The 21243-nt window shown below is 39.6% G+C and overlaps 1 protein-coding gene across 1 annotated transcript in view; it reads right to left on the bottom strand.

Annotated features, from left to right (window-relative positions):
* Positions 1-251: 251 nt before the first annotated feature.
* mpp7a (MAGUK p55 scaffold protein 7a) overlaps positions 252-21243 on the bottom strand; it is a 164846-nt gene continuing 143854 nt past the window's right edge. Inside the window, exons 16-19 of the mRNA XM_073827878.1 lie at positions 17482-17575; positions 14039-14147; positions 11113-11256; positions 252-3083 (exon numbers count right to left, since the gene is read on the bottom strand). Of these exons, the coding sequence (XP_073683979.1) occupies positions 2904-3083; positions 11113-11256; positions 14039-14147; positions 17482-17575 (527 nt within the window). The 3' untranslated portion in view covers positions 252-2903. The remainder of the gene's footprint in view (positions 3084-11112; positions 11257-14038; positions 14148-17481; positions 17576-21243) is intronic.

A 21243-nucleotide genomic window follows, 5' to 3' on the forward strand; every position in this document is an offset into this window, starting at 1 on the left:
GGAGAGGGAGCTGGAGGATTATGGGTCGCTGTGTTGGCTGCTGGTTTGTTTTGGCATTTCATCAGACAGTGAGATCTCAGTAGTGAGCGAGTCTTGAGCGATGAGTCTGTCCCGCTGGCCCTTTGTGTCTGAAGACCTGCAAAAACTGACGTGAATGAACTATCGAAGGAAACATTGGTTATTAATAATAAAACTGGGAACAAAAACACCTCTCTCTTCACAACCCCGTTGAATGAAAAGTGTACAGAACATAACTGATTGACATATTTAATGTCCATTTGGAGGAGGAGATGATTTATAACAGCACAGGTTGTAAACTCATAATCATCAACAGAATGAAACGGGTACATGAACTGTTGCTCAGATGAGGCTTTAACAAAATTAATCTGAGAAGACTTGGCAGAGGACAAACAACCAGGTATACAGTAGAGGTATGTTACTAAAATACAGGATTTGATATTCACTTTGCATATTTCATTTAAGACTTTGAAGCTTGACAAAAGTTTCAATCTGGTTTGTATAGAAAATAAAACAAGGCAAGGACAAACAAAAAAGTGAATCAAATGAACAAACATCAGTGCACCATGATTTTGATTTGTATTTATGTGGACTATAGGATTAAACTAAATACAGTAACAGTACAGAGTGAGAGATTGATGCTGCTTGATTGCAAATCAATATCTAAAAGAACAAAATGATAAAAACATGCATGAATTTAATCATATTTTATCCCTTTAAATGGGATAGTTCACCCAAAAATGAAGATCGTGTCATTAATTACTCACCCTCATGTCGTTCCAACCTGTAAGACCTTCATTCGTCTTCAGAACACAAATTAAGATATTTTTGATGAAATCCAAGAGCTTTCTGATCCCCATAGACAGCAAGGGTCCTTCCCTGTTCAAGGCTCAGAAAGGTACCAAGAACATAGACAATGTAGCCCATATGACATCAGTGGTTCAACCATAATTTTATGAAGCTACAAGAATACTTTTGTGCACTAAAAATCAAACTACAGCTGAACCACTGATGTCACATGGATTATTTTGTCAATGTTCTTGGTACCTTTCTGAGCCTTGAATGTGGAAGGACCCTTTCCGTCTATACAGTGTCAGAAAACTCTCGGATTTCATCAAAAACATCTTAATTTGTGTTCCAAAGACAAACAAAAATCTTATGAGCTTGGAATGACATGAGGGTGAGTAATTAATGACAGAATTTTAATTTTGGGGTGGACAATTCCTTTAATGTCTGAAAAGACCTCACCTATTTCACCCAATAAATGAAGATTCTGCCAACATTTACACACCCTCATTGTTACTTATGCACCGAAATGATTTTTTACCAATAACATGAAAGACAAAATTACATTTGTCATTTAGTCGTAAACTGAAAATAAATTTGGGTAACTTCAGGGTGTAATGTTCACAGATGATAAATTAAAGCAGTCGTTGTCTTAGGCAATGAGCCACCTCTTGATATTTCAAACTAATTTTACATTCTGCTACTATAGTCTTTTTCTTACATTGAAATGCGTCCAAACCGCTGACATGTTTACCCTGTTGTACTTTTCCACATTATGTGAGCAAAATAAACGGTCAAGTTGCATCATCTGAGAAGTGCTAATTAAACGTCATTGTTTCTATCAAAACTATTTAGGCTGGAAATGATTTTTTCCTCATTTCGGCCAAATATCTTGGGTTGCTGAAATTTCAGAGCATCACTAATGTTATAAATCTATATGACATTCTATATTCCTGCTTATGCGTCACACAAAAGTTAAGTAAGATGGGGACTGTTGAGCACCAAGAATAATAAAGTACCATTTAAGTTCATATGACTCATGTCCTATATTCAAAGTCCTCTGAGTTACACAATAGATCTGAAGTATGACAGAATTTTCATTTTTGGGTGAACTAATCCTGTCTGAAATGCCTCGTTACATTTGGGGTTACCATTTCACATCAGTTTCACTGAGATTCAATTGTGGAAGTGTTGCTGTTAGGCTTCCAAGACTCGATTAATCAGCCCTCATATGTTCTTTCCAAATGCCTGCCCTCAACAACAGCTAGTCCTCATGGACTGGGCAATAAAGGAAAATGGAAATGGAAGAAAAAGGGTATATAGAGATACAACTGAAAGAAAGAAGTCAGATTCTGCACACATCGGGTTACACTGTACATTAATAAAAGCTCTGTCTACAGGGACCCTGAGGCTTTGATTAGCAATGAGAACGCACTAAAAAGGCTAAAAAATTCTCACAGCTCTGATTTTAATTTAAAAATCTCAACAGGGAATGGGCTAAAAAAGTAAAAGTCCAAAAAATATCAAAATATATTAATTTTCTATTAAATAAAAATCACTTTGGGCCCACTGAACATCACATGTATATATATGGTTAACGCTGTGCTGATTAAACTAGCTGCAGAGTAACAGGCCAGTGGAGTACAGTGTGCTAAGTTCCGAAATACAAAAATGTGCACTTTGAGCACAGAAAAATAATAATCATCCCTTTGGTTTTCTATAAACTAATGTTAAAAATACACCAAGGAGTGGTCAACACCACCAGACCACTTGATTGGCAGTCTGAAACACTCTCTCAGCAGCGGCACTCTCTAAACAATCAGACGTTTGCTGACTTTCTGAGTGCAGCTACGCCCGTTCAGCTATATCCGCCATGAGAAAACAAAAACAAACCTAAATGCTTCCACTTTAGTCTCCAAGATATGGATAAACCACTTCAGATGTGTTAAGACAACTAAAATATTTCCCTGTCACCATCTACAGCCAAAAATAAAAAAAAACACAAAATAAAAGCATTCACAGTTCTCAAAGTCCTTCCCTTAGTTTTCCCCCTCCCAAATTCGATGCCTTGTTCCCTTTGTCCTGTTTTGTGCTGCCACTCAGGAATGAGTCCAGCTGATAGGCACCCAGTGAGCTTCCGTCTCCACTTTCCTGAGCGCCTGTCTGAGCTCGTTGTAGGCAACTGTGAGGTCGTCATTCACAATGACCTTTTCGAAAAGGTAACCGTACTGGTTTTCCATCATCTGGGCCGTACTGATCATGTCCTGGAAATCCTCATCCTAAACAACAAACACATTCAGTAAAACAGTTATTTTTAAAAACATGAAATACACCCCAAGAAAGTCCAGAACACACTTTCCCACAGTATTCCGAAAACCAGCTTCCAAAAAGGACTTTCATAGATGGCCTCAACATTGACTTAATTAAAAACTATTCTGTTTTGTTTACAATAAAACAGCTTTAGATGCAGAAATGCAAAAATATCTATGTGATAAAAGATAAAACTATAAACCGATATTTAATGTTCTGCAGAGGTGGTGCACAGTTAGAGTTATAGTTTGAGGTCTGGATCTCCAGTGGTTTTGATCACAGAAACAGTGGAGTGAATAAACAGACCGCAATTTTATACCCTGGCATGTGTTACACATTGGCGCTTAAAAGCCTAACAAAATGATCAACAGTCATTATTCATTAAATATTTTTACTGTTCAAAACAAACTCACAGGCTAAAATCAGACATGCTTTATAACAAACACACAAAGTACTCTTTGCATGACATTGCAGTCATGGTGCAGGCTAGTTATGGACTTTCTAACATGGCCTTTGACCTTTCTAAGCTTGTGGGTCCTAAACAAGTGTTTATGTGGGCAATCTTGGCATTTGGTGCCACTCTAAGAGAACATGGCAGGGTTTGAGTGGCTTTACCAATATAGATTCAACTTTTACAACACGTAAACACGGGACCCATACTGAGAGCGATATGACGCTATAAAACATATTGCCACTCTAAATCAGGCCAGCTTTAAAGAGTTGTGCTCAGAAGTTATTAAGCACATAGTAAGTATGGAAATGTTGGAATTTGCCGTTAGCAGAGCAGACCAGACAGCGGCAAGCTCAGCGAAGCCATGGCGCATGGCCATTGTTAGACGGCAACTTCCCATCTCTCCCTGTTCTTCTGTCTTGATCAAGAGTTGAGATGCAGTCAACATTTCTGTTTCATTTGGGTCAAAGAGCTGCTGGCGTTCTGAAAATTACAGCAGTCTCTCGATCTGACAGTTATTGGCAGAACGCATCAGCAGTCGCAGTTCATTGACTTAGTCATGGCTTTAATAAAGCTCTGGTTCAACGTGGTGGATTAGCTTGTGTTTGGCCTAAATAGTCAAAGGTTTGGCCCAAGGTCTGAATGTATTTTTTCTTCATTCTGTCATCAAATAAAAACCTCATGCTAATTGAGGTATAACAGATGTTGTGCCTCCAGGGGAGTGTTATTACCAAATCTGATCAGTTTCAAGAGTTTAAATCTATTTTTCCTCTGCATTTCTTTCCGATTGTTTATTTCCCAAAGGCCCGAATGCACTCTCTTACTCAACATCCAGGTCTTCCCTCCTCAAAAGCAGAAGAATTTCTTTAGTACCAAGCTGCTGTAAGGTCTGCTTATCTCTCAATCCTTGCCGGAAAATCGATTTTTATTGGATCATATAAAAAGTGCACCTGCCCTTATCATTAAACCAGTTCAAAAAGGACATCTTTGGGTCGTCAAAAGGTCCCCGTTTTTATATTCCCAAAGTTAAGGCACTTCATCTGTGGACTGGGCTGACTTTCACTGAGTAGAGGACAAAAAAAGAAAGAAAGAAAAAAAGGAAAAACATCCTCCAATTTTAGTTTATGTTTCCATTCCTCATTACGACGATTTAATGCCAGACGACGAAACCCTCTGCTCTTCCACCTCTGATGACATTTTTATGAAATTCCACGTTTTTTTGCTGCTCCTAAAAAGAGAATGAGTGATATTTTGATCTTTTACACATTATTGTTATACAAGCGATACTAAAAGGGAGAACAATAGAGCGGACGACTGGATTCACAGAAACAAAGGGATGCCTGTTTTCTTGCACAGAGCCGACAGCGCTCGAGTTCATGGCTCTAACAGACGTAGCGTCTCCCTCTGGGAAAGAAATACTGCAAAGTCCTGGATAAAATATGTCTGTGACATTTCATCAAACACAATTTTTCTTACGTACCTATAATAGGCTGAATCTGGGTGCCTTTAACACTGTCAGGGTCTATAATGCACTTTTGCTAAGTTTTGCCAGCTACGAAGGCTTTCTTTTCCCTTTCTAGTACCCACAGTGACCTGTTGAAAGCAGGCAGACGTTGGTGTGGATTGTGTGGACAGCTTTTGGTACAGTTCATCTTATAACAGAGATAGCCAGGGCAACATTCCCACTGACAAAGGCGTAATCCTTGAGCTTTCGGGGAATTTAAAACTTTGGGGAGTATGGTGTGGTCTAATCACATTTTCAGTGGTTTGAATTAATGTGACCAGCCTCTATTCAGTTTCAAAGTTGTTGAAATAAGAATAAAGAAATAGGCTTCTAGTATAAATTGGTGAGCATGTGTATTAGGGCTGCACGATATATCAAAAATCTTTCCTGAACTTTCTACTGTCTGTTACTGGAAATTAAATTACTGGTTGATATGCTTCTCAATAAAGTTTACACACGCTTTTAGTCCGTAAAGTAGATCTCGCTCAGGACGTGCGCTGAGGAAGTTTGGCCAGGACTGGTTCCAGAATACATATATTTTTTTGTCCCGTCCATTGCTTTGGTTATCACTGTGTCAATCACTGCTATTTCGAAAGCGAATCCAGCATAAATATGCAGATGTCATTCCCAAAACAGCATGTATGTGTTAAAAAAAACAAGAGTTTTATACAATTTATAAACGGATTACAGCCTAGAAAGTGTGCAAAGCACGCTCCCTTTATTATACACTAAAAAAGTAGTTTTCTCAGTTTTGCATGATATAAACACGTAATTGTGAGTCATAAAGTCAGAATTGTGAGATACAAACTCGCAATTCTTAGAAATAAAGTATATAAACCCTTAATAGTAAGTTATACAGTCAGAATTGTGAGATATAAACTAGCTATTGTGAGTTATAAAGTCAAAAGTTGCGAGATATAATCTCACAAATCTGACTTTTCTTTCTCAGAATTGCGAGTCAAAGTCAGAATTATGAGATATAAACTTACAATTGCAAGTTATAAAGTCAAGAGTTGTGAGATATCAACTTCCTGAGATTAATGGAGAAATAAAGTATATAAACTTGCAATTGTGAGTTAAAAAGTCAAGAGCTGCGAGATATAAACTCACAAATCTGACTTTTTTCTCAGAATTGCGAGCTTATATCTCAAATTGTGACTTATTTTCTCAGAATTGCGAGTTTTTAAATCACACAATTCTGACTTCTGTTCCTCAGAATTGCGACGAGTCAAAATTGTGAGATATGAGCTCACAATTGCGAGTCATAAAGTCAAAATTGCATCATAACTCGCAATTCTTTGAAATAACGTCACAATTCTAAGAAATAGTCAGAATTGCAACTACAATTTTAAGTTTATCTCTCATATATTGGGACTTTTTTCCTCAGAATGGAAATTTTGTATCTTGTAATTCAATTACAAGAACGTACAACAATTCTGAGAACGTATCTGTCACAGTTCTGTCTGTTTTGTCATTGGTTTTTCCCATTTGTCTTCCCCCTGTCATTGTGTGATCATTTGGTTTAGTCCTCGTTTGTGTATCACCGTAATCTGTTTCACCTGTGTCTCATTATCAGTTCCCTTTATAAGTCTGCCTCTGTTTGCAGTTCAATGTCGGTCTTTAACGTTATGTACTGTGTGTGAAAGTGTTCCTGCCTTGTTCCTCTTGGAGTATTATATTAAATATCTTGTTAATTGTTAATCTCGTCTATCGTCTCGTCTCGTCCTGCACACACCGTTAACAGAAAGACGTCCCAACGTCTTCATCATCCTCCTGAAGCAGGGGAACCGCTCTCTCGAGGACCACACCAGAGACTTTGTGTTCCTCGCGCCGTTAACGCATTACCCGGACAGCTGCTTGTGCACGTTCTTCCGAAATGGACTTAATAACACCATCAAGGAGCAGCTGTCCGGGGAGGGTCCTCGAGAGAGCCTCGCTGAACACATTGAGTGGGTGCTGGCGTCCTGTGGATCTTCCTGGACTGTCGACTGCGTCGAGGAGGACGTCAGCCCCACTCATGACCCAGAGAGCAGCCAACCATCACCCCGACACGCAGAGCATGAACCCGAGCGCACCGCGGATGAGGGACTAGAGCCGCGAGCGACAGAGCCAGAGTCCTCTCCGGCTGATCAGGTGCGTGAGCCGGATTCTACATCTGCGACGGTGGATTGCGACGTAGAGCAAGTGAGGGAAATGGAGAGCCCTGCCCACTGCAACACCGCTGGGGGTGAGATGGAAAACTCTAGGGACTTAATCGACGACTTCTCCGAAGTTTTGCTACATGAATCATGTGATTTAATAGACTTTTTCACAGAGCCACTGGCTGACATAAACTTCCCACCCACCCGCCCTCTTCTGTCTGAATCTGCCTGGTCCCCGCTGGTTTCGCCCAGCCGTCCTGAGTCCCTGCTGGTTCCGCCCAGCCATCCTGAGTCCCCACTGGTTCCACCCAGCCGTCCGAAGTCTCCCAGGTCATCAGTCAGTCCCCTTGCTCACCCTCAGCCCACCATCTATGCAGTGGGCTCGCCGCAGGGATGCCAGCTAACATCGGTGGCATGGCTGGAGGATCCCTCAGCTCCGCCTCCAGCCTACGAGCCCAGATCTCCACCTCGGCCCTCCGACCCTGCGGTACCACCATGGCTCTCTACGCCCTCAGCTCCACCGTCGCCTGTCGGCCCACCAGCTCCACCGGGCTCCATCGTCCTTCCGGCTCAGCCTTGGTCAGTCGTTGACAATCCGCCGCCTCGGGACTCCACTCCTCTGGCTTCGCCTCGTCCCTCTGTCCCTCCGGCTCTGTCAGGCTCCTCCTTCCCTTCAACGTCGCCTATGTCCTCTGTTGCTCCGGCTCCGCCTCGGTCGCCAGAGCCTAAAGTTCCACCTTGGCCCTCAGGATCCGCGGTGTCTTCCTGGTCCGTCGGCTCTCCATCTCCGCCTCGGGTTCCTTCACCAGCTGCTCTGCCTCTGTCGGTCGGACCCCTGGAGTCGGCGGTCCTCCTTCCACCATGGCTCCTCCCTCCGTCGGCTCCACCGTGGGCTGTCATCCTGGCTGCAATCTGGGTCCTGCTCTCCTGCTTCAGGTCTCTCCTGCTTCAGGTCCCTCCTGTTTCCTCCCTGGCTCCTCCCACCATCGTCGCCCCCTTGGACTGTCTTTTTTGTCACCTGGTCCTTGTTCTGGTCCTCCTCCGGGGGTTGCGTCCTCCGCCGGAGCCCCCTCCCTCATTGACTCTGGTGTTCTGGTTTTTCGCCCATCTCGTTTTTTCGTTTTTTCCACGGCGCGAGGACGCGCCTTTCCGGAGGGGGGCGTAATGTCACAGTTCTGTCTGTTTTGTCATTGGTTTTTCCCATTTGTCTTCCCCCTGTCATTGTGTGATCATTTGGTTTAGTCCTCGTTTGTGTATCACCGTAATCTGTTTCACCTGTGTCTCATTATCAGTTCCCTTTATAAGTCTGTCTCTGTTTGCAGTTCAATGTCGGTCTTTAACGTTATGTACTGTGTGTGAAAGTGTTCCTGCCTGTTCCTGCCTTGTTCCTCTTGGAGTATTATATTAAATATCTTGTTAATTGTTAATCTCGTCTATCGTCTCGTCTCGTCCTGCACACACCGCTAACAGTATCAGTCTTTTTTCCTTCTCAAAATTGGACTTCATAACTCACAATTGCGAGTTTATATCTCACAATTCACAATTTTTTTCTCAGAATTGTGAGATATAAACTCGCAATTGTGAGTTATGAAGTCCCATAATAATAATAAAAAGTTGCAATTACCTTTATTTATTTTTAATCCAGTGGCAGAAACGGGCTTCCATAGCTATGAGATGATTCACAAGCATGCAAAACTTTCAGCGGTGACTAAATTCTGACCATTGCCATCAAGAAATCAACAGATATGTCTGTGATTGGCTACATTACACAATGCTTAAAGGGATAGTTCACCAAAAAATTAAAATTTGATGTTTATCTGCTTACCCCCAGGGCATCCAAGATGTAGGTGACTTTGTTTCCTCAGCAGAACACAAACAAAGATTTTTAACGAAAACCGGTGCAGTCTGTCAGTCAAATAATGTGAGTGGATGGGCACCAGACCTTTAAAAGTAAACAAAAACAAGCACAGACAAATCCAAATTACACCCTGTGGCTCGTGACGATACATTGATGTCCTAAGACACGAAACGATCGTTTTTTGCGAGAAACTGAACAGTATTTATATCATTTTTTACCTTTGATACACAGCCACGTCCATCTGTCATGAGCACGAGTTTACCATCCGGCTCGTTACACGTGTACGCGCTTTGGCGTAGTATACGCAAATGCCGGAAGCGATCTGTCGCATGTATACAACACTCATTGTTTACACAGTACACAGAGATTGTGGGTATAGCGGCTATTCAAAATGGTAATTACTTCCGCTTATCCTGATTGTTCAAACCAATTTAAAGCTAAAAGATTACGTTTGCTTGCGCAAATTCACCCGGGACTTTTCACCGATTTACCCTTACGGCGTTTGCGTATACACATGTAACGAGCCGGATGCTAAACTCGTGCTCAGGACAGATGGACGTGGCTGTGTATCAAAGGTAAAAAATGATATAAATACTGTTCAGTTTTTCGCAAAAAATGATCGTTTCGTGTCTTAGGACATCAATATATCGTCACGAGTCGCAGGGTGTAATTTGGATTTGTCTGTGCGTGTTTTTGTTTAATTTTAAAGGTCTGTTGCCCATCCACTTCCATTATTTGGCTGGCAGTCTGCACCGGTTTTCGTTAAAAATCTTTGTTTGTGTTCTGCTGAGGAAACAAAGTCACCGACATCTTGGATGCCCTGGGGGTAAGCAGATAAACATCAAATTTTCATTTTCGGGTGAACTATCCCTTTAAAAAACAGTTTGTAAATAGTAAAACTTGATCTTCAAAACAGATCTTCAATTGCTTTTGCTTTTATTTGAGGGTATTTAGCACCCTCTAGTACCCCTGTAGAACCAGGCCTGGGCTTGGCTAACTGCTCCATTTGCAACGGTGATTCCATGACTAACAATATGGGGAAAATTCCTGTAATTCTATATCAATATCAGTTTATATCAATATATAGCAAAGTACTTACAACTGCAGTTTTGTTTTCAATATTGTGTTGCACTGAAGCCTAGATGACAGACAGCTCAAACAGACATTGTGCTGCACGTGTCTCTGAAATCATTAATGTTTTAGCAGCTTCTATGAAATAATAATGGATAAACCAACCAAAAATGCTGTGTGAAAATGATTAGCATTTAGTTGAATCATAGAGGAATTCCTGTGTAAAACTGCCACGAGCTACTGTTGGCAATCTGTGTTTTGCAAAAGACGGAAAAAGAGTACGTATTGCATTTGGACACTTGTTGGGTCAATAGGTTGACAGGTGAGCACATGTTTGGAGCTCCTAACCGCATTTGACATAGAACATCTCGGCAGTAACGATCGGCATCAAGCCATCTCGGCGTGTGGTGGAGTCGGGTTCCTAGGGTCACTTATCCTGTAGCAAGCACGCCTGGCCCCGGTGCAGACTCACAGCGAGATACACAGGCAAGAGCCGAACTCTGGGAAAGTCATTAGATACCCCGCATATTCACACCACATCGCACACACACATAGCACAAACTAACGGCAGGACAGGGTAAGGGTCTGTTGTAAGTGTTAATTGATTTCATGTGTTTTCTTTGAGTGCAGTCATACAGGTGTAGTGTGAGCTCACGGGTCTCATATCAGGTTGCCGCTCAGGGGACCGGTTACACATAAACACATACACACACACACAAGGTGCACACACACGTGTTTAAGCACTAAACCAGGATATGTTTGCTAGGTCCAAAAGGAAAATGACTATAATAAATGATGTGAATGTTGCCAGGAAGTGATGAAATCTTTTAAAGAATTCTTATTTCACCAAGAGCTATGTGAGATAGTGGAACGAAAACTTAGTGAACATGACCTAAAACCCACAATAACCTATTGAGAGAGAAAGATGATAGATGGACAGATTGAAGTCGAAGCTGTGTGTGGTGTGTATTACCGAGAAGGGTTTAGACGAGTTCTTATCATCTTTGCCTGAGATGACTTTAGCGTTCCTCCTGGTCTCTTTCAAACGCTCGATGGATGGAGGCTTCACAAACACCACATAGGGTTTAAACTCGGCTGTGCGAAGATGCTTTAGCGTCTGATGGAAAGAGAATGTGAAAAAAATGAGAAAGATTAAGAGAGCAGTGTAAACCGCAGTCATTAAAGCAGCATCACTCATGCCATCATGATTTAGTTTGACACTGATACTTTTGTACATTATTACCGTTAGTAACAGTTACATTTTGACAGAAAACAGAGCAGCTGATTCACACTGAGCTCAACTGATCTGACTCCATGAGTGAAAATAAAGCACTTTGGTTAGACACATTACACTTCAGGTAGTCGAGATCCTAAGGAAATCTTCAAAACGATCAGACCACTGAACTTCACCACATTTTTTGTTTGGAGATTTTTCAACTGACTGAATTAATCATTGGCTTTAAAGCATATTGTAAACTTTTGTAGCAGCTTTTCACCACAGCTGTGATCTAGTTTGGAAAATTACCACCATTTCCACTCTTTTTCTAGCCATAAAATTATCACAAAAGTAGTCCACACTTTTTTGAAGCCATAAGATACAGCATACTTGAATTGTTTTTGTATTTTAAGATCGAAGCTTTAGTTTCAACCTGGAAGTAATGCTTAATTTTGTATATACATAACTCTATATTAATCAAATACTCTTAAAATTTACTTTTTACAGACTTTTTTCTTACAATTGCGAGTTTTTCTCAGAATTATAAGTTTCTATTTGCAATTTGTAACTTTTTCTCAGAATTGCAAGTTTATATCTTGCAATTGTCACTTTTTTCCCCAGAATTCACAATTTTGAAGAAAAAAGTTAACTGTGAGAAAAAAGTCTGAATTGTGAGATATAAACTCACAATTGCGAGAGAAAAAAGCCAGAATTGCGAGATACAAATACATTTGCGAAAAAAAATCAGTTTTGCAATTCTGACTTTATTTCTTGCAATTGTTTATATCATGCAATTCTGAGACAAAAGTCAGCATTGCAAGCTTATATCTCACAATTCTTAATTTATATCTGGCAATTGTGACCTTTTTTTTTTTTTAGAATTGTGAGTTTATATTTCGCAATTGTGAATTTTTTTTCTCAGAACTGTGAGTTTATATTTCGCAATTGTGACTTTTTTCTTAGAATCAACTGCGAAAAAAGTTAGAATTGTGAGATATAAACTCGCAATTGCAAGAAAAAAGTCAGAATTGTGAGATACAAACACGTGCAAATAAAATCAATTTCGCAATTCTGACTTTATTTATTGCAATTGTGAGTTTATATCATGCAATTTTGAGAAAAAGGTCAGCATTGCAAAGCTTATCTCTCACAATTCTTAATTATTTCTCAGAATTGAGAGTTTATATCTCGCAATTGATACTTTTTTCTTAGAACTCCAAGTTCATATCTCAGAATTGACTTTTTTTTCTCAGAATTGCGAGTTTATATCTTGCAACAGCAAGAAAAAAGCAAGAATTGTGAGATATAAACTCGCAATTGTGAAAAAAGTCACAACTTTGTTTTGCGGAAAAAATTCTGACTTTCTTGCAATTGTGAGTTTATATTACACAATTCTAAAAAAACAAAAACAAAAACAAAAAAAACAAAGAATTGAAAGTTTATATCTCACAATCTTGACATTTGTTCTCAAAATTGCGAGATTATATCTCGCAAATGTGATTTTTTTTTCTCAGAATTGCGAGTTTGTATCACAATTCGCAATTCTGACGTAACTCGCAATTGTGTGTTTAAATTAAGCAATTTTGAGAAAAAAAAGTCAGAAATGTGAGTTTGTGTCACGCAATTTTGAGATAAGACTTAAGACTTGATTTCTGTTTATTGCCACATCAGCTTCTAGGCTATTTCATGGCAAACAAAGATCACTCGATTCTAAGATAAAAAGTCGAAACAACCTTTTATTTTTTTATATTTAGTGGCAGAAACGGGCTTCCATATCTTTCTCCACTGAAGGTGTATGCACCATTGAGACGAATGGGAATGCTAACAGATACAGCTCTCCAGATATTACAGACTTTCCACACTGTGTGATAAATAAATGAAAAAGGAGAGATAAGATATATAGGAAAACAAGAACCAGAGGTTACACTAAGTAATACAGATAACCTTGTCACTACTTCAAGAGAGAAGCCAGGCTCAGACCTCCGAGGTAAGCTGTCTGAGAGACAGGTGATGGAGGTCTTTTGCTGGCTTCAATGTGGACACTGACAGGTTTCTGCGAAGATTCAACCAACTAAATCATTTTTCTCACACACTGACACAAAGCCTGAGGAAATCTTCAAACGTGGAACAATTAGTAGAGATGACATTAGATCTCCTGCCTGACCTAAGGACCAAAAGGAAAAAAAGTTCAAACACACACAGACACACACAGACACAGACACACAGACACGTTGGGTTTACATGTTTTATGGGGACATTCCATAGGCGTAATGGTTTTTATACAGTACAAACCGTACTTTCTAACGTCCTACACCTAAACCTAGCCCTCACAGGAGATTGTGCACACTTTTTTATATCATCAAAAAAACTCATTGTGCATGTTTATAAGCCTGTTTCCTCATGGGGACCTGAGAAATGTCCCCACAAGGTCAAAATCTACTGGTATTCCTATCCTTGTGGGGACATTTGGTCCCCACAACGTGATGAATACCAGTACACACACACACACACACACACACACACACACACACACACAGATCTCAGAAAAGATCCAGGAGGAATAGTGTGGAATGTCACACCTGTGAAAGGGGGGAAAATAAATCTGGAGCAGAGACTGAAGAATGGAGTGATGCAGAGGGAGGTAAAATGGAGAGGTAGAATGTGTATCTGAGGAGTTACTCACATGTGGCTGTACGTCTAGAAGGCACACCTTGTTCTTGGACAGGACTGAACGTACAGAGTCAAAGCTCGTCCCATAGTAATTTCCCTTATACTCTCCGTGTTCAATCAACCTGAGGCATAAGAAAAGACCAGGATGTAATTATTGATGGATCTAAACGCAAAAAGCAATGGCTGTAAGTCTACGTGACCCCACCCTAGAATATAAAGAGAAGCCAATGGACAGGATAATGACAGGAAGCTCATAACCCATTATTTACTCCCAGCCTGTCCTGATGCTTCCAGTGTAAAAGGCCGCTTAGACATGCATGGTGTGTTCACCATCACTCGCATTCTTCCCCACATGGCAATTCCAGACAGTCTGACACAAGGCTCTTTTATATAATCTTCTATGTTACAGTTTAAATCAGTAACACCTGTTTCCTTGCAGCACAGTCAGGCTTGAATGCCAAAAGCAAGAGTAACTTGACTTCCTGAGAAGACAAAGACAAACAAACACTTTTCCAGTATTTAATCTGCCTCTCGCTCAATCCGATCATTTGATTTTTTTTTTTTCCCAATCAGCGTCACAGAAGACCGGTGTGTATTTTTAGGACGACCGTTTTAGCAAGAAATGTGGAAGAATATGGAAAGTATTCCAGAAGAATGAAAGAGTATTACGACAGCACTGTGTCGTAATATTCCGTGAATATATGGTTATGCAACACAGGCCACTAAAATTACCACTACTGAAATTGGTGGAATGTTCTTTATATTGTATGTACAGGCTTTTTTTTATTTTTTTCCCAAGTATCAATCCAAATGTCAACAAGTCTTTGAAGAGAAAACTATAAACACGCTCAACTTTTGGGCCCACGCTGTCTAACAGCAACCTGTGATTGGGCGACCATTTTTAGAAGCTAACGTGACTCTCTGCCACTCTTCTCCTGTTAGACATGTTTTAAAAGCCTGTACGCTCTTTCATTGAAGGCATTTTGATGGTGAGCTAAGTTGATTTAGTTGGGTGCTAAGAGGTGGTTTGCTGGTGTTAATGTGACATGTAGGGTTACCAGGAATTCCCATAGGGACTAAGCTTTAATTTAAAGTCAGATGTGCTCAAACAGGACTTGTGTGTCGTGGCGTCTGTTGTCATGATGCGGTGCATGTTTTGGAATGGTGGGGTGGAGGCTGCTTCTGTGGTTTTTGGGTTCATTTAAACGCTGTTTTTAGCCCTGAGAAGGGTTTTCCTTGGGAACACCGATGTGATGTTTGCACATGAGAATGGACAGTTTCTCACTGAAAGGCAGAATAATGAACAATTGGTCAAATACAATTGTCTGACTGTTCTTGGAAATGTACTCTTTGTCTTCTTATTGGTTTCATATTGTTTTCAAAAACATTTAAATCATTTTCAGGAAGTTAAGTGACTTCAAAATGTCATGTGGTGCAATCATTTAAAAAATAATAAAAGTATTTTAATGTTGGTTCCACATGTTTTTTTTTCTCATAACATTTTCATGCATTGGTTTCATATGGTTTTCAAAATCGTTCATACCATTTAAGAAAAGTTCAAATTTAATGACTATAAAAATGTCATATGGTGTAACCAATCGAAATATAAACTACCAGTCAAAAGTTTTTGAACAGTAAGATTTTTTGGTTTTCAAAGAAGTCTCTTTTGCTCACCAAGCCTGCATTTATTTATTCCAAAGTACAGCAAAAGCAGTAAAACTTTTAAATATTTTACTGTTTTCTATTCGAATGTATTTTAAAATGTAATTTCTTCCAGTGATCAAAGCTAAATTTTCAGCATCATTACTCCAGTCTTCAGTGTCACATGATCCTTCAGAATATATGCTGATTTGCTGTTCAAGACACAATTAGTATTATTATTAATATTAATATTTCAAACACCTGAGTACATTTTTTTTCAGGATTCTTTGATGAATAGAAAGTTCCAAAGATTTGAAATAAAAAGCTTGGAAAAGAAATCATACACTGTAGAAATTAATACTTTTATTTAGCAAGGATGCTTTATATTGATCAAAGTGATGACTGGTAGTGTACATTTTCCTCGAATTTTGAACACATACGACTGTACGCACCGTTATAATTATGAAATCTTTACAAATCATTATGAAGAAAAAAAATATCTTCCCAATGTAAACAGTTTTTGTTAATTTAAAAGTATTTTAACATTTTAAAAAAGCAGTTTTATTAAAAAAAAAACATGGCAACTACGTAATAATGACTTCTTTTTAATGACATTATTAACTCTTTAATCGCCAAACACAGAATTTTCTGTAATGTATGAGATGAAAATGATCAAAAATGCTAGTGGTGGCTGGCAACTTTTTCCAAAAATGCTGGCGGGGAAAGTGTTAATATAATATATTAATTTATTAATAAATTAATCTATTAAAATATCACAATTAAGCTATTTTTACTGAAAATAACAATAAAACTGTTGATAATATAAGTCTTTGTATTTGTGAGCTGCGTGTTTAATGTATTTTTAAATATATGAATAGGTCCGGACTGGTTAGGAAAATAAATGGAAGAGAAAATGCTGACAGAAAGGGAAAAAATGTGTCTTTCCACCCCTGTCGTAGTCCCTCATGCCCACCTGCTCGATCTTGCTCGTTCTCTACATTGATAATTGTGGTTTTCTCAATTTGATGTTCATTTCACCACAGAACAAGCCACTGCTTGTTTTTTCCACCACAAGGCAGTTTAAATGCCCAGTTTGCTGGCGAGGTGACATTCTATACGCGTTCTTGTTGTGTTGTTTTATCCTCTGATGAGGGGCTGCAGAAAAACATCCATCACCAAGCCATCTATACAAATCTGAGCTTACGAACCACTGGGTAAAAGGAGTCTGATCCCCCCTCTAGCACGCACACACAGAAACAGACCACCTGTCAACACCCTCTCACTCTCGCTTACAGAGAAGGGATCTGATCCCACATCGTGCTGCTACGCAAGTAGCACACACTCGCACACACATGATTTGCTTGAAGGAAATGGAGTGGAAAAATGAAAGAATAGCGGGCAGCCGAAAGGCAGAACTGGTGAATGTTTGCCATAGCGTCTGAGACAGACGACATCAGTGAAAACTGTTGTGCAGTGTTTTGACTGGGGTGCTGATTTACTTAAGTTCAGGCAGGGCTCTGGACGATGTGTTGAATACTAACTGGCCACGGAGGCTCCGTCTCTCAGATTTATATCTCTCCCACTGTAGAGTGTTTGTGTCAGGGTTACGGCTGACATAATTACAATCCTGAGAATAAAGGAAGCGGTCCACTAAACTTCAATGATTAATACTGACTATTTGATCTCCACGGTAAACTTTAACATCCCCAATCCAAATCAAAGAAGAAACATTCATATGCTCGTTCCAAATAACACACACTAGTGTGTTTCAATCTAATGTGAGACTAAGAAAGATTGTGTTGGAGGGTAACTTACTTGTTGTTCTGGATGTCTGCTTCAAAAAGGTGTTTGGAGATAAAATGATACTCCACTCCATCGCTTTCCTGATGTCTCTTCGATCGAGAGGTGTCTGTGAAAGATGAGGCATTTCTCAGATGGTTTTATGTAATTTCACACTTAAGGGACAGCTCAGCCAAAAATGAAAATTCTGTCATTAATTACCATCAAACCGTAAGACCTTTGTTCATCTTCACAACACAAATTAAAGTATTTTTGATGAAATCTGAGAGCTTTCTGGGCCTGAATAGACAGCAACACAACTGACACAATGCAAAAAAGGCTTATGTTACTTAGTATTTTTGTCTTGTTTCTAGTCAAAATATTTTTAAATTCTTAAATTAAGATGCATTTACTAGATAAGCAAAATGACATAAGATATTTAGTCTTGGTCTAAGCAAAATGAACTTAATTTAGCTGTTTTCCCCTGAAAACAAGACTAAACATCTTATGTCATTTTGCTTATCTAGTAAATGCATCTTAATTTAAGAATTTTCAAATATTTTGACTAGAACAAGACCAAAATACCAAGTAAGATTTTTGCAGTGCACGTTCAAGGCCCAGAAAGGCAGTAAGGACATTGTTAAAATAGTCCATGTGACATTAGTAGTTTATTCTTATCTTCTCTTCTGAGTCAGTCTTTGATGTGCATTTGGTTTGGAATGACATGAGAGTAATTAATGACAGAATTTTCATTTATGGGTGAACTATTCCTTTACTGATTGAATAGAATTCAATAAAAGACTTTTCAAACCTGAACAGATTTTAAAACATTAGACATCATGCACTTGCTGACTTTGTAAATGGTCACAGAGAAAAATTGCACTATGTGTTCTCAAATCACCTCATAAAATTGACTTGGCTAGACTGTAAATGGGGCAAAAATCTGGGCAAAAGTTGTAGCATATTTCAGCTTTTACAAAACAAAGTCACAACTGTAGCACATCCACATAACTGGAGAAATAAAGCTCTAGCACAGATTTAGAAAATCATCATTTCAACATGAATATAATGACATAAAGGTCTGGATATCTGAACAAATTGATTGTAATTCACAAGTTCATGGTTCAGAACAGTAAAAGAATTAGAAGAAATGGTTCAAAAGGGATTGTTCACCCAAAAAAAGAATATTCTGTCACCCTCATACCGTTCCAAACCCATAAGACCTTTGTTCATCTTTGGAACACGAATGAAGATAATTTTGACGAAATCGAGAGCTTTCTGACCCTGTATAGACAACAACCCAACTACAACGTTCAAGGCCCAAAAAGTAAGTAAAGACATCGTTAAAATAGTCCATGTGACATCAGTTGTTCTAAGTATAAGACTACTTAGTGTATGCCGTCTATGCAGGGTTAGAAAGCTTTCGGATGTCATCAAAAATATCTTAATTTGTGTTCCAAAGATTAACAAAGGTCTTACAGGTTTGGAACAACATGAGGGTGAGTAATTACTGTAATTGACAGAATTTTCATTTTTGGATGAACCATCTCTTTAATAATCAATACTAGGATTCAAAGAATATTAATCTGCAAAACAATATTTTTACCCAGCCCTAGGTAGCATTAGATACGGTGTCCCTAACTGAACGAAAACAGTGCATTCCCAGCAGGGTTTCTTAGAGCACTGTGCTGGAATAAGTTAATGGTTAAAGGTGCTTCAAGAAGAATGTGAAGAAATGTTCATTATAGACATTTCCTTGATTAAAGGGAGTTTCCCATGGGCACTTTATTTCCCACTTAATTTTATTTAAAGTAAACCACCTCTCCGAGGTCTGACGCCACACCCACCGCGTCTGTCTTGGCTCACCGCAAGGCTTCTAAAGGCCAGTGTGAGTGTAACGCTGCTTGTAAAGCCCCAGGAGCACACCGTACAGTACCAGCACTGAGTTTACTCTGTCCCTCATTAGCCCCATTCCTGCTTTCAGCTGCTTATAAACTCCTGTCTTTAAATCAGTCGGCGCGTGCCAGTCCAGCCAGCACGGCTCCGTCGGGTACAGCCAGGGTCAGAGTGTGCCGTGCAGAGAAACACAGCGGTGTGTTTAACGAGTATCGAGGAGGTCAAAGGTCACTGTAGAACACACCTCCGACAAATCGTCTGCAAGCCGCCAGCAGCTCCAAAACAAACTATTAAACTTTATCACCATTCCAACTCGCCATGTTCCAGGTTTTTTCTTTTCCTGCTTTTTTCCTTCTGCTTTTTCAAGGCCCCTACTGAATGATCTCTATCTCTCGATCTATTTATCATGACATGTATGCGTAATTTTCCTTGTTTTTTTTTTCTTTAATACAGTGGGGAAAATAATTATTTGATCCCCTGCTGATTTTGTATCTTTGCCCACTGACAAAAAAATGATCAGTCTATAATTTTAATAAAAGGTTTATTTTAACAGAATAACAACAAAAACAATCCAGAAAAACGCATTTCAAAAAAGTAATAATTCGAGTTGCATTTTAATAAGAGATACAAGTATTTGACCCCTTCGAAAAACATGACTTAGTACTTGGTGGCAAAACCCTTGTTGGCAATCACAGAGGTCAGACGTTTATTGTAGTTGGCCACCAGGTTTGCACACATCTCAGGAGAGATTTTGTCTCACTCCTCTTTGCAGATCCTCTCCAAGTCATTAAAGTTTTAAGGCTGACATTTCACAACTCAAACCTTCAGCTCCTTCCACAGATTTTCTATGGGATTAAGGTCTGGAGACTGGCTAAGCCACACCAGGACCTTAATGTTCTTCTATTTTAGCCTTTATGAACCTTTATTGCCTTGGCCGTGTGTTTTGGGTCATTGTCATGTTGGAATACCCATCCACCCATTTTCAATGAGGGAAGGAGGATCTCACCCAAAGTTTGTTGGTACATGGTCCAGTCCATCGTCTCTTTGATGCGGTGCAGTTGTCATGTCCCCTCAGCAAAAAAACACCCCCAAAGCAAAATGTTTTCAACTTCATGTTTGACGGTGGGGATGGTGTTCTTGGGGTCATAGGCAGCATTGATGCCAAAGATCTCGATTTTGGTCTCATCTGACCACAACACTTTCACCCAGTTCTCCTCTGAATCATTCAGATGTTCATTGGCAAACTTCAGATGGGCCTGTACATGTGCTTTCTTGAGCAGGGTGACCTTGCGGGCACTGCAGGATTTCAGTCCTTCACAGCGTAGTGTGTTACCAATTGTTTTCTTGGTGCCGATGGTCCTAGCTGCCTTGAGATCATTGACAATATCCTCCCGTGTAGTTCTGGGCTGATTCCATACCGTTCTCATGATCATTGCAACTCCATGAGGTGAGATCTTGCATGGAGTCCAAGACCGAGGGAGATTGAGTTATTTATTTGTGAATAATCGCACCAACCGCTGTCACCTTCTCACTGGCGATGGGTTCACCCATTCCAGCCTTGTATAGGTCTACAATCTTGTCCCTGACATCCTTGGACAGCTCTTTGGTCTTGGCCATGGTGGAGAGTTTGGAATCTGATTAATTGCTTCTGTGAACAGGTGTCCTTTATACAGGTAACACACTAAGATTAGGAGCATTCCCTTTAGGAGAGTGCTCCTAATCTCAGCTTGTTACCTGTATAAAATACACCTGGAAGCCAGAAATCTTGCTGATTGATAAGGGATCAAATACTTATTTCACTCATTAAAATGCAAATCAATTTAAAACTTTTTTGAAATGCGTTTTTCTGGATTTTTTGTTGTTGTTGTTATTCACTGTTCGCTGTTACAATAAACCTACCAT

This window comes from Garra rufa, chromosome 22, assembly GCF_049309525.1.
Source record: "Garra rufa chromosome 22, GarRuf1.0, whole genome shotgun sequence".
Classification (NCBI taxonomy): Eukaryota; Metazoa; Chordata; class Actinopteri; order Cypriniformes; family Cyprinidae; genus Garra; species Garra rufa.